The 13,360-nt window shown below is 38.5% G+C and overlaps 1 protein-coding gene and 1 non-coding gene across 3 annotated transcripts in view; both read right to left on the reverse strand.

The window, feature by feature from the left end:
* Positions 1 to 13,360, reverse strand: part of VEZT (vezatin, adherens junctions transmembrane protein) — an 87,441-nt gene that overhangs the window by 4,472 nt on the left and 69,609 nt on the right. For both annotated transcript variants that reach the window (XM_053585588.1, XM_053585589.1), the window contains 3 exons: positions 10,712 to 10,905; positions 2,444 to 2,544; positions 422 to 629 (listed from right to left, as the gene is read on the reverse strand). In XM_053585588.1, the coding sequence (XP_053441563.1) occupies positions 422 to 629; positions 2,444 to 2,544; positions 10,712 to 10,905 (503 nt within the window). The remainder of the gene's footprint in view (positions 1 to 421; positions 630 to 2,443; positions 2,545 to 10,711; positions 10,906 to 13,360) is intronic.
* Positions 6,081 to 6,186, reverse strand: LOC128582806 (U6 spliceosomal RNA). Its single transcript, XR_008379242.1, has one exon. It is a non-coding gene; the product is annotated as a U6 spliceosomal RNA (small nuclear RNA).

Genomic DNA, 13,360 nt, shown 5'->3' on the forward strand with positions numbered 1-13,360 from the left:
TAGGTCTGAATTTATTTTGAAAATAATGAAAATGGAATTATTAATCTTGTGCTTCGCTGAGGTCTTTTTAATATTTTAACATATGCAGAACTGACTTTAGTATCTCAAATTCATTAAATCTGAAAAGAACATTTAAAAATCCCAAATCATTCAACACACTGCCCATTTATTGTAAAACAAACTTAGTAAAAAATTAGATAATTGACAAAAAAATGTGACTTTATATTCCCAATGTAACTACATACCTACTTTTTTTAATTGGTCAAATTGATCTCATCTCTAAAAGAAAAAATATTATACTTACTAGTAGCTGCCTAAAATTAAAGCCACATAAGTCCACAGCTAAAATAAGACTTATGGTTGAAGGAAAAAAAGGATTTCCTACATTGAAATAACCTTTTATTCTAAAATCAGTGCTTACCATGATCACTAAACAGTAATTGCTTCCACTTCTGCCGTTCTGCTTCTGAAGCTTTAAATCCCAGCACAGATTTCAATTCTTGCAGTACCCTCTTGGATTCTTCATGCTCACGCTTCTGTCTCTCTTTGTCTTCTTGAGACAAGTAATAAAAATCACCTTGTTTGAAATCATTGTCTATGTCCATATCATCTACATAAGCTTCTAATTCCTGAAATGGATAAAAGAAAAAACACTTTAAGGAGACAATTTTCTAGTAAACATCCATTTACTTGTGCCTACCTGTCTCTAAGATTAAAAAATGAGGACTTGTGGGCGGCGCCTGTGGCTCAGTTGGTGAGGCGCCGGCCCCATATACCGAGGGTGGCGGGTTCAAACCCGGCCCCGGCTGAACTGCAACCAAAAAATAGCTGGGTGTTGTGGCGGGCGCCTGTAGTCCCAGCTACTTGGGAGGCTGAGGCAAGAGAATCGCTTAAGCCCAGGAGTTGGAGGTTGCTGTGAGCTGTGTGATGCCATGGCACTCTACCGAGGGCCATAAGGTGAGACTCTGTCTCTACAAAAAAAAAAAAAAATGAGGACTTGTTCTTGGCACAGATCATTCAAGCATAGCTGGGCAAGGACAAAAAAGCAAATACATACCTATAGAAAAATTAAATAGATATGACCTAAGGAAAAGAAATTTTCCTTAGAATGAGCAAAGTAATCTTTGTCAGTATTTAATGCAGTGATTAAAAAATTATTTTTCAAAGTAAAACATACATGCAGGCAAATATATGGGATTTTACAGATGTATATATATTAGTAACCATCATTCAGATCAAGGTAAAAACATTTCCAGGATCTCAAAAGGTACCTTTCCCAATGTACTAATTTTTAATGTATTTAATCACTTTTCAAAGCCCCTAGGAATTGGCTCGGCACCTGCAGCTCAGTGGCTAAGGCGCCGGCCACATACACCAGGGCTGGCAAGTTCAAACCTGGCCCGGGCCTGCCAAACAACAATGACGACTCCAACAACAACAATAAAAAAATATAGCTGGGCATTGTGGCAGGCACGTGTAGTCCCAGCTACTTGGGAGGGTGAGGCAAGAGAATCACGTAAGCCCAAGAGTTTGAGGTTGCTGTGAGCTGTGACGCCACAGCACTCTATCAAGGGCAACATAGTGAGACTCTGTCTCATTAAAAAAAAAAAAAAAAGCTTCTCGGAAGGCTGGAGGCACTGGGTCACCCCTATAATCCTAGCACTTTGGGAAGCCAAGGCAAGAGAATCCTTTGACCCTAGAATTTGAAAACAGCCTGGGCAACAGTAAGACCCCATCTTAAAAAAAAATTTAAAAATTAGGCTGCACGGTGGCCCACATTTGTACTCCTAGCTCTCTGGGAGCCCAAGACAGGTGGACTGCCTGAGCAAAAGCAAGACCTCTGTCTCTACTAAAAAAAAAAATAAACTAGCTAAGCATTGTGGCACCTATAGCCCTAGCTATTCGGGAGGCTGAGGCAAGAGAATCTCTTGAGCCCAAGACTTTGGTTGCTGTGAGCGAGGACACCACACCATTCTACCCAGAGTACTGAGTGGGACTCTGTTTCAAAAAAAAAAATTAAAAAATTAATAATTTACAGAGTGGCTTGTGCCTATAGTACCAGCCTCTCGAGAGGCTGAGGCAGGAGGATCACTTAAGCCTAGGAGTTTAGGTTGCTGTGAGCTGTGATGATGCTACCACATTCTAGCCTGGGCAACAGAGCAAGAGCTTATCTCAAAAAAAAAAAAAAAAAGTCTCTAAGAAATGGAAAGCTTTATGCATATAACAACAACAACAACAAAATGTCCTAGTGGGTTCAGTGAACACAAATTCAAAGGAACTAAGAATTAATGACTTGATAAAAATTCGATACCTTATGCTATAATTTTGAAGCTCATTAGAAATTCAGTAAGTTACTTGACAATTACCCATGTCATTTAAAAGAAAGGCAGGTAAGCTTTGTATGTGAAACTCTTCTTTAGGGAAAAGTCATTTTCATCCTTACCTGCTCCTCAGGGATTGGATCTTTGTCTGCAATGTGCAGAGTGGGCTTCATCAAAGGGGCCGCGGCACAGTGCGGGTTTTCACATGCTACTTCAGGCTTGCCTTAGACAGGGGGTGGGAGAGAGGGTGAGAATAAAGATGAGAAACAGACCTGGTTTTCCCCCTTCTTTATCTCACCAGAGTATCTGCACATCACCTACCCTATAAAAACTTGCTGAGCAAATTTTTTTCATTTACAGCATAGAACAGTCTTAAGACAGACACCAGGGCGGCGCCTGTGGCTCAAGGAGTAGGGCGCCGGTCCCATATGCCGGAGGTGGCGGGTTCGAACCTAGCCTCGGCCAAAAAAAAAAAAAAAAAAAAAAAAAAAAAAGACAGACACCACTACTCTTCCTTACAAAAACCAAACTCAGTCTGACACATACGCTATTATGACTCTCAGAAGTTAGGTTTGGAAAAGAGTTTCACAAGTAAATATCATAAAGCTCACCCGAGTGAGTTTAACTTGGATAAATTCTTAAAATTTGTATTGGTATCTAATCACAGGTTGATTGGTCTCGTATCTAGCTTTCTACCTTTCATTATTATCTGTCTACTTTTAAAAAAGAAACTTCTAGATTTTTACCTTTCAAGAGTAATGATAGCTATATGACCTTTTTTAAAAGGAGAAAGATTTGGGAAATGTTATAAAGAGCTGACTGGTTAGTTGTGTGTAGGCAAAATGGCTGAATGATGAATATCAAGATAAATTAGCAGCAGTGACAGAACAGCACAGTGGTTAAGAGCTTTAGGGGAGACACACCTGCTTAAATCCCCACTCTTGTCATTTTCTAGCTTACGACACAGTTATCTGTAGAATAGTGGTCAAAATAACTTATTTTATAAAGAGTAAATAAGAAATGCTTAGAACAACACCTGCTACAGATTACATGCTCAAAAAGTGTAAGCTACCAATGATGTTAAGCCAGTTCACAAAATTTCTAAATATTTAACAATCTCTGGAGTGCCAGCTCCAGCATGCAATTTATTTAATAAACTTCTACCAAGGACTTTCCACAAGTTCAACAATGAAATTATACTCCTGTGTAAGTAGGGGGTGTGTGTCTGCACTACTGAATGTACTTGGATGAACATTTACAATGACACATCAGTATGGCATAGAGGAAAAATTAGTTAAGTATCACTTATTAAATATTAACTTTAGTAAGCAGTAGTTTACAGTATCACTTTTTTCTCTGCTTAAACCTATTTACCTATTTGCATTTCCTTATATTTGATCTTTTTCTATGAAAGATTAGAGGTGGAAAACAAAATTACTCACCACTAACCCTCCCCCCTCCAAAAAAAAAAAAAAACCAAACAGGGCTTTGTTTGGATTTTTTAATAATTATGATTCATTGTCTGAAACTAAGTCTAAAAATGTTTAAAACACACTAGATTTTTAATTATATACTCACAATAAAGCTTTAAACAGCATAGGCAAGTACGAAGTGAAAAAAGCTTCCTGCTTACCTCATCCCTCAATTCTGCTTTCTGACAGCAGGAGTCTACCAAGTCTGCCCCACTGCCTGTTTTTGTGAGTAAGCTTTTATCTGAACACAGCCATAGTCATTCAAGTATAGTCTACAGGGACTTTCATACTCTAACAGCAGAGTTGAATAGTTGTGACACCATATGGCCAGCAAAACCAGATGCTCGGGAGGCTGAGGCAAGAGAATCGTGTAAGCCCAAGAGTTAGAGGTTGCTGTGAGCCGTGTGACGCCATGGCACTCTACCCGAGGGCGGTACAGTGAGACTCTCAAAAAAAAAGAGAAAAAAAAAACCAAAAAACAGATCTTTCTTTCTTTTTTTTTTTTTAAGAGATGAGGTCTCACTATGTTGCCCAAGCTGGCTTCAAGTGATCCTCCCCACTTCAGCCTCCTGAATGGGTAGAACTAAGAAAATATTTACTATATGATCATTTAGAGGAAAGAAATGGCAGATCCCTGCTTTGGAGCAATGTTTCTCACACTTTAATGTGGATACTAATTACCAGATTAAAATGCAGATTGATTTAAAGTCCAAGGTGCATTCTTAACAATAGCCCAGTGGTGCTTATGTACTCATGTAGAGTAGAAGGCCCAAGAGGTTATAAATGTTGAGGTTTTTTTGTTTTTGAGACAGAGTCTCACTTTGTCATCCTTGATAAGAGTGCCATGGCTTTAGAGTGCCGTGCTGTCATAGCTCACAGCAACCTCAAACTCTTGCCTCAGCCTCTGAGTAGCTGGGACTACAGGTGTCTGCCACAACGCCCAGCTATTTTTAGAGAAGGGGGTCTCACTCTTGCTTAGACTGGTCTTGAACTCCTGAACTCAAGGAATCCACCCGCCTCGGCCTCCCAAAGTGCTAGGATTATAGGCATGAGCCACCACACCCAGCCTAAATGTTAACAGTTTTAAAATAATGTGATATTTTAACAATGGGAAACTGCTATTAATTGAGGATTCTTCTCTAAGGTGATTCTTGAATAATGCCAAATGATAACCTATTTTCAACAGTTTCCTGAGCTTACCATAATGATACACAAAAACTAGATGGTAAAGAAAATGATATCTGTGAGGTTCTTTATTATATACTGTATTGACAACATTCGAAATGTCTTCATGTATTAGATTTGAGGGGATCATTCTTGGTCATACAAAGTTCTTTCCATCTATTCATTCACATATATTTACTGAATACCTGAAAAGTCCTGAATAAGGCCTTTTGCCTTATCTTAAATGTAAAGTATTAGTAGTCTGTCAAATGATGCCAGTATTTATTTTATTTTATTTATTTATTTTTAATTATTTTTTATTAAATCATAACTTTGTACATTGATGCATTTATGGGGTTCAGGGTACTGCTCCGATATACAATGTGAAATGTTTACATTGAATTAAGTAACACATCCATCACAATTATACTCATTTCTTAATAGTTTTGAAATGTATCATTGTGATGCCAGTATTTAATCAAAAAGAGGCAAAGGCCAAGCATAGTGTTGCACACACCTATAACCCTCCCCTCTACCTGGGAGTCTGAGGCAGGAGGATCACATGAGTCTAGGAGTTTGAGGCCAGCAGGTGGGCAACATGGTGAGACCTCATCTCAAAGAGGCAAAACTAAACAATATATTGGTGGCAGGTGATTAAAAAAAAATCAGCAAAGAATTGATAAAATTTTGGGTATCTTTGAGGAAAGGCAAGGAGATAATCTAGGGGAAAAAAAATCACACAAGCAAACAATGGAATGATATTGTAATAGTTTACATTTCTGAGCTGGCTGATGAGCTCACTGCTCATTTTATGATTCTGACTCATGACCTACATAGATACATCAAAAAGAAAGAGATAGTGCGGCACAGAATCTCTCTCAAATGCTCTTTTGGTTTGGAACGCCAAGTGTTCTAAAGGTGTTATCTGTATTAATTCCTAATTCTTATAATTCTTTGGGAGAGGTACATCATTTTCCCAGCTGTCATATGAGAAACCGAGGCACAGAGACTTAAATAACTTTCTCAGACTTACAAAGCAGTAGATTTGGGAGCCAATTTAGAAGGTTGCATATATTGTCACAGAATAACCCTGAAATTACAACCCTATATATATAAATTTAAACTATCTATGGAATATTTCACAAATTTGCATGTCAACTTTACATAGGGACCGTGCCAATCTTCTCTGTGCATTCTGAGTTTAGTATATGTGCTGTTGAAGTGAGCACTGGAATAATATCTCTGAAGAAGGGAGCTAGAGGACTAGAGATTTGAGGTGGAAAGGAAACTTCCTTTTTACTATTTAAATCAAAGGATTAGACAGAATCAGCAGGGCAGGGAACCCATACAAGCTAATTCTAAAGACCTTATCAAAAAAATTAAAAATCAAGAATAGCAAGAATGATTTTTAAAAAAGAAGAGCAGTATGATTAGCCCAATAAACTATTATTTTATGCAACTAAAACAATTAAAATAGTGTAGAACCGGAATAGATAGCTCAATGGAATAAAAATAACTGGAATTCAAATCTGAAGGGAAAAGATGGTGTTCCAACAGTGGCTAGCCAGAGTTCATATCTAACACCATAGCTAAATTTCAGGGGAACTAGAAACTAAAGATATAAATGTAAAAATATAAAATCATAAAAGTAAGTATGAGAAGAAATCATGGGAGAATATATAAAAAAAAATAAGGACAGTTTTTAACTATGACACAAAAATTCAGAAGACACATACACAGAAAAAACACAAAACGATTTTTTCAAGAAAAGTAATATACCATAAACAAACTCGAAAGTTATAAGACAAAGTAGGGGGAAAATGCACATTTTATCATAAGAGGGCCATTTTCTACAAATCAATAAGAAAATGAGCCACCAAAGAAATGGACTAAGTGGATGAACAGACAGTTCTCAAGACAGGAATTACAAATGGCTCTTGACATAGAAAAAGGCTGAAAATACCCTAAGGTTTCATTAAGAGGCCTAGTTTAATTAAAGGTACACAAGGCAGCCTAATATACTGTCATTTTTGAAAAAGCAAGAAATATATCAGTGCATGGAATATGCTGTAAAAAATATATTAATCAGGTGGCTGTGGCAGGGATTCATGGCTGGATTCCTCACCATATTCCTACCCTTTTGTGCTTTTTGGGTGGATGTGGTCAAAGTAAGCTGAGGAGAGGATGGGCAGCATCAGTGTGGATAGGTGATAGCCCATAGAATAAGGTGATTAGTTACAGAAAAGGGGACTGAGTAAATTAATTATTAAATATTTAGAAGATAATGTGAGCCAAGGTTCTCACTATCAGAGAAGGAAGGTACAAATATAGAAACAGGAAAGAACAGAATAAATTGTGGTGTTAGAACTGAGTTGGAGATCCTGGTGCAAACTCCTGGTTTATATAATAATACATATGGACAAACAGACATAGAAGTAGATATACTGAGAGAGCCCCAAAGCAATGACATCACAGAGACAATGAGCATGCCTAGCACTTGGTGTCTAAGTGCCACTGTTTATCAGCAGTGAGATAGGGAACAAGCAGGCACTGCTTAACTCAGGGTCAAAGGCCCCTAACCACACTGATCAAAACTAGGACGTGAGGCCGGGTGCAGTGGCTCATGCCTGTAATCCTAGCACTTGGGGAGGCCAGGCAGGAAGATCGCTTGAGCCCAGGATTTCAAGACCAGACTGAGACCCAGTCTTTACAAAAAAATAAAATAAAAATTAGCCAGATGTCGGGTGGTGCCTGTGGCTCAAAGGGGTAGGGCACCAGCCCCATATGCCAGAGGTGACGGGTTCAAACCCAGCCCTGGCCAAAAACCGCAAAAAAAAAAAAGATTAGCCAGATGTGGTAGTACACACCTGTAGTCTCAGCTACTTGGGAGGCTAGGTGGGAGGATAACTTAAGGCCACAAGCGTGAGCTTGCGCTGAGCTCTGAACACACCACTGCACTCTAGCCTAAGCAGCAGAGTAAAAACCTATCTCTAAACCACCAACCCCAAACAAAACCCCCCCATCTCAGATAGGATGTAGGGACAGAAACAAGTTAGACAGGTTAGAACTAAGATGGCAAAGGAATTGGCCACTTCTTGACCTAACAGCTCATTATTACCTTAGTTATAATATTAGCATCATTGGTGAAAGAAACTCCTACTAACACCAAGACACTTCCTGGGAGGGACCTGATAAGTCAAGAAGGAGGAAGGTTCCCAGATCCAGGAAATTATTGCCCCTTTCCAGGAAATAACATGAATAGTCCTCCACCGCTTAGCTTATGATTAAGCCAGTGAGTAACAAATCAACTGCCATGTAAGTTCTACGTAACTATGCTAGTTTTGAGCCCAGGGCCTTGTGAAGCATATTATAATTCACATATCTCCTTACCTTGGGTACCTTGGGAGCCTGCAAAATTTTTCTAGTGTGGCAGTCAATGTGTTAAATAAAGAAATCAAAAGAACCAAAGGGCCTGTTCTCAGCAGGGAGAATTAGCCTCTACTCTGTCTGTGGAGTAGATCTCTTATATTATTTTATCTGAATAAAACTTGATGTTGCTTTATACTCTTGAATGCTTTCTCATGTGAAGCCAAGGACCCACTTGGACTTCCAGTGATTCCCACCCCTGGGAATACTTTCCTCTCTCAAAAGGAAAGAAGGCTTCTTGGAGACATGGGGGAGGGGGACAAGGAAAGCACAAGAAAGTAATGAAGTGCTCAATGGTAATAAATACCAACTTGAACAGGATTACTCTGGCCAAATACTGGACAATTTGAGCAACAAAATAATAATAGTAATGAATTATGATCCACTGAATAAAATTAGAATCTATAAGTCCACACTGATACAAATAAGTAATAAATGAGGGTGGCACCTGTAGTCCCAGGTACTTGGGAGGCTGAGGCAACAGGATCACCTGAACCCAAGAGTTTGAGGTTGCTGTGAACTATGATGCCAGAGCACTCTAGCCAGAGTGACAGAGTGAGATTCTGTCTCAAAATTAACAAAGAAATAAAGTTGTGTAGCTGTAGTCACTGCAAATGTCTTAGTAAGAAAAGTTTGTTAACTATTTGTATCTTAATTCACATCATTGTTATCTATGAGCAAAAGCCTCATAAACAGAGCATAATGAAGAAATGGCTTATCTTAACTGCCCAATAATTTGGAGATAGTTTTCACAGTAATGGTTAACAATAGTCCAGCGACAAAGATTCAACATTTTGTTGTGTGCTAAAGGAGAGATGAATGTTTTAATACTCCAAAGTTTTCTGAGTATTTCAATTCATAGAAAGTATATGCAAAGGTTCTAGACTTCATATCAGAAAGTTTAATATGCATAAGTATTTACATTATTAAAGCTTTTTGGTAGATTTATCCTTTGGAGAAAAAATTATCACTACTTACATTTAAGACATAAAGAAATGGTGGGTGGTGGGTGAATCTATTACCTATGGGTAATAGATCAGTAATTAGCATATTAATATTTCTTTTGAAAAAAGCTAATACTTTTACTATCTAAGGATTTATTGAGCTTGTTTAAGACATTAAACAAAATACTGTAGAACCAACCTCTGTGTGTTGACCACCTGTAACAAATTGTTTGACATACAGAGGTAGTCAACATAAGGATCTAGGCCTACTGTACTGATATATAGGTCAACTTAAGGAGATGGCCAATGTGGGGAGGTGGTCAATTATGAAGGTTCTACTATATTATAAATCTAGCAATAAGCAAAACAATAACATGATTATAAAGCATTAATTATATTTGACAATGCAAATTCTACATACAAGTCTGATTAACCTCATAATAAAGATTCAGCTGGGTATGATGGTTCATGCCTGTAATCCCAGCACTTTGATCCCAGAAGTTTGGCCTGGGCAACATAGCGAGACCCCATTTCTACAAAAAATTTAAAAAAGAAAGATTCAAGAGATGAATATGATATTGGTTTGTAGCACAATTAAAAAAAATTAATATGCCAAACATTCAAGACAAAATTGGTAATGTAAAAACAGATATAAAATCTGAATCAAATAAAAACAGTTTGGTGGGCGGCGCCTGTGGCTCAGTGGTTAGGGTGCCAGCTCCATATGCTGAAGGTGGTGGGTTCAAACCTGACCCCAGCCAAACTGCAACAAAATAAATAAATAAAACAAAACAAAACAAAAAAAAAGGCAGTTTTTTTGGCAGGAAATCTCAGACTGGCTTTTTACTTTAGCAGCACAAAGCAACTGATATATTATTATTAAATAATGACAATTTTATATTTAGATCCTTAATAATGAAGTACCACTAAATTGTACCATTTTCATATAATTTCTAAATGACTTAAGTAGTTTATAGTAAAAAAAATCAAAAACAGTTTCTAGCCCCTCAAGCTAATTCTTTTATTATCCTAACCGAGTTTCTAGAAGTTCTAATAACAGAAAAACGCTATCAAAATTTATCTACTCATTTCAGTTTTTTTAAAGGAAGTATGATTCACTATTAAATCATATTCATTCTTTAGTTACAAAATAAGAGCCAGGACTTTTAGTATCACTTGATACATATAAATTCAACTTTTGAAGTAAATTAAAAACTTCTATGAAGCTAGTATCATCATGCATATAAATTCAACTTTTGAAGTAAATTAAAAACTTCTATGAAGCTAGTATCATCATGCAGATGAGAAATCCATTTAATAAAATCTATTGGAGTGGAATAAGCATGTCTGATAAGCATATGGCAAAGAAATCTCTCACAGGTACCTTTTTTATCTGTATTTCTTCGTAGTAGTTTGTCCACCTGAGAAATGGCCTCTTCCCAGCAACTGTTGCTTGCTTGAACATGGGGCTGAATCAACTTTAATTTCTGTTCTAAGATCTGATAAGCTTCTGACACTAATTCTTGTGTTTCTTTAGTACAAACGAGCTTTTCAAGTTCATCTTCAAGAATTATTACCCTGGATAATAATAATAAAAAAAAAACAGAAACAGGTCTCTAAAATGCAAAAAAATTACAATGCATAAGGCTTATTAAAAAATAAGCTTACAAGATGAAAAAAAGTTTTAAAGATGAATGGTGGGTGGTGGTTGCAGAGTCTGTGTCACCCTCTGTAGAGTGCCGTAGTGTCACAGCTCACAGCAACTGTAAACTCTTGGGCTTATGCAATTTTCTTGCCTCAACCTCCCAAATAGCTGGGACTGCAGGCACCTGCCACAATGCCTAGCTATTTTTTTGTTGCAGTTATCACTGTTGTTTAGCTGGCCCAGGCTGGGCTCAAACCTGCCAGCCTTGGTGCATGTGGCTGGCACCATAGCCACTGTGCTATGGGTGCCAATCAGTGGTTGCATATTTAATGTCACTGAACTGTACACTTAAAAATGGTTAAATAAGGGCAGCGCCTATGGCTCAGTCGGTAAGGCGCCGGCCCCATATACCGAGGGTGGCGGGTTCAAACCCAGCCCCGGCCGAACTGCAACCAAAAAATAGCCGGGCGCCTGTAGCCCCAGCTACTCGGGAGGCTGAGGCAAGAGAATCGCTTAAGCCCAGGAGTTGGAGGTTGCTGTGAGCTGTGTGAGGCCACGGCACTCTACCGAGGGCCATAAAGTGAGACTCTGTCTCTACAAAAAAAAAAAAAAAAAAAAAATGGTTAAATAAACTGTTTATATATATTTAACCACAATTTCTTTAAAAGCTCCTAAGAGTATTGTATATTGGGCCTGGTGCAGTGGCTCATGCCTGTAGCCCTAGCATTCTGGGAGGCCAAGGCGGGTGGATTGCTTGAACTCATGAGTTCAAGACAAGCCTGAGCAAAAGTGAGACCCCCACCTCTACTAAAAATAGAAAAACTGAGGCAAGAGGATCGCTTGAGCCCAAGAGCTGGAGGTTGCTGTGAACTATGACACTACAGCACTCGATACAGGGTGACGGCTTTAGACTGTGTCTCAAAAAAGAATATCATGTATTTATTTAACAACTGTTTTTTACATATATACTAGATATTTTATGAGCTGAAAAGATAAATTAAGCCCATTTTCTACGCATAAGAAATTTGTAACTGAATCTGGGATACTAGACATATGTATATACAATACACTATTATAAAAAGTCAAAACTAACATTTTATTTCCATTTTACAGTTAAGGAATTCGGCCCAGAGAATTGAAGATGCCCATAGGAACCAAGCTGGTGAGCTGTAAAGCTGAGCTGGATAAAAGCACAAAAGGCTAATCCCACAGAGAGCTGCAGATACTGCCACGAGAATTCAGAAGAGGAGGAATGACTACTAAGCTAGGAGACAGGGAGTAACTAAGGGAGAGTTACCTAAGGAAGAGGTGGCATCGAAGGATGGATAAAATTTGAGCCTGGACAAAAGGTGAGGAAGGTCATTTTAGGTGGAACATGGGAAAAGGCATTTATACAGTTTGGCTGGATTGAAGGAAAGGAGTGAGAAATAAAGATAGAAACGCAGACTGCAGTCAAGTTATGGCAAATCCTTTCTATAAAATGTTCTGTACAGACTTTAGTCTACCAGGCATGTCCAACCTGTGGCCCATGGCCACATGCCTATTAAGTGAGGACATTTTTGTTTATCTGTGTGGTGGATATCACGAAAATTATGCATGGACTTTTTTTTTTTGCTCATCAACTTTCGTTAAGTTTGTGTGTTTGAGGTGTGGCCCAAGGCAACTCTTCTTCCACTGTGATGCAGAGAAGCCAGAAGGGTGGACACCCTGGAAGCTGCTATACTCCGAATCCATTGAAGATTTTCCCTTAAATGAAAAAGCAAATATGTGCCTCAGTAACATTAATCTGGCAGCACACACTCTGGGATAGGGAGAACAGTTATAGGTCGATGCCCTAGTGTAAGCAAGAGACAACATGGTCCTGCCTCTGAGAGTGAGAACAGCACAGGGACAAGGCTGAGAGAGGAGTGAAACACAGAAAGTGTTTTGTTTTGAAATAGGAAACACAAAATAAGATTTTAGACAATCATTTCAAAAGTTGTGTGCAGCAATAACACAGCGCAAATTAGATATGATGGTGTGGGACTCATATGCTTTCTACTTAGAATACTTAGAAAGGTGACAGAGAGTAGCATATAGAATATTCCACTTTAAAAGAGGACACGTACTTCCTTACATAATCCACAATTCCTGCCTAAGGTACGAGCTCCTTCTTTTCGTGTTCACGTTCACCCAGTGTCACAGTCTTCTTTGCCTGACCCATCTTCCTCACTCTACTGTATTCCAGTAGGCCCTATATATTTGATTCCATTGCCAAAAATTAATTCTTCAGGGACTCTGGCTTTGCCTATAACTTTTCCAGTGAAACCTTATTGTCCTCTGATGATGACCCAGTCTTCCCTAGCCACTCAAGTGGACATGGCCTTATCCGCAGGACTGAGAGTCTGG

This window comes from Nycticebus coucang, chromosome 3, assembly GCF_027406575.1.
Source record: "Nycticebus coucang isolate mNycCou1 chromosome 3, mNycCou1.pri, whole genome shotgun sequence".
Lineage (NCBI taxonomy): Eukaryota > Metazoa > Chordata > Mammalia > Primates > Lorisidae > Nycticebus > Nycticebus coucang.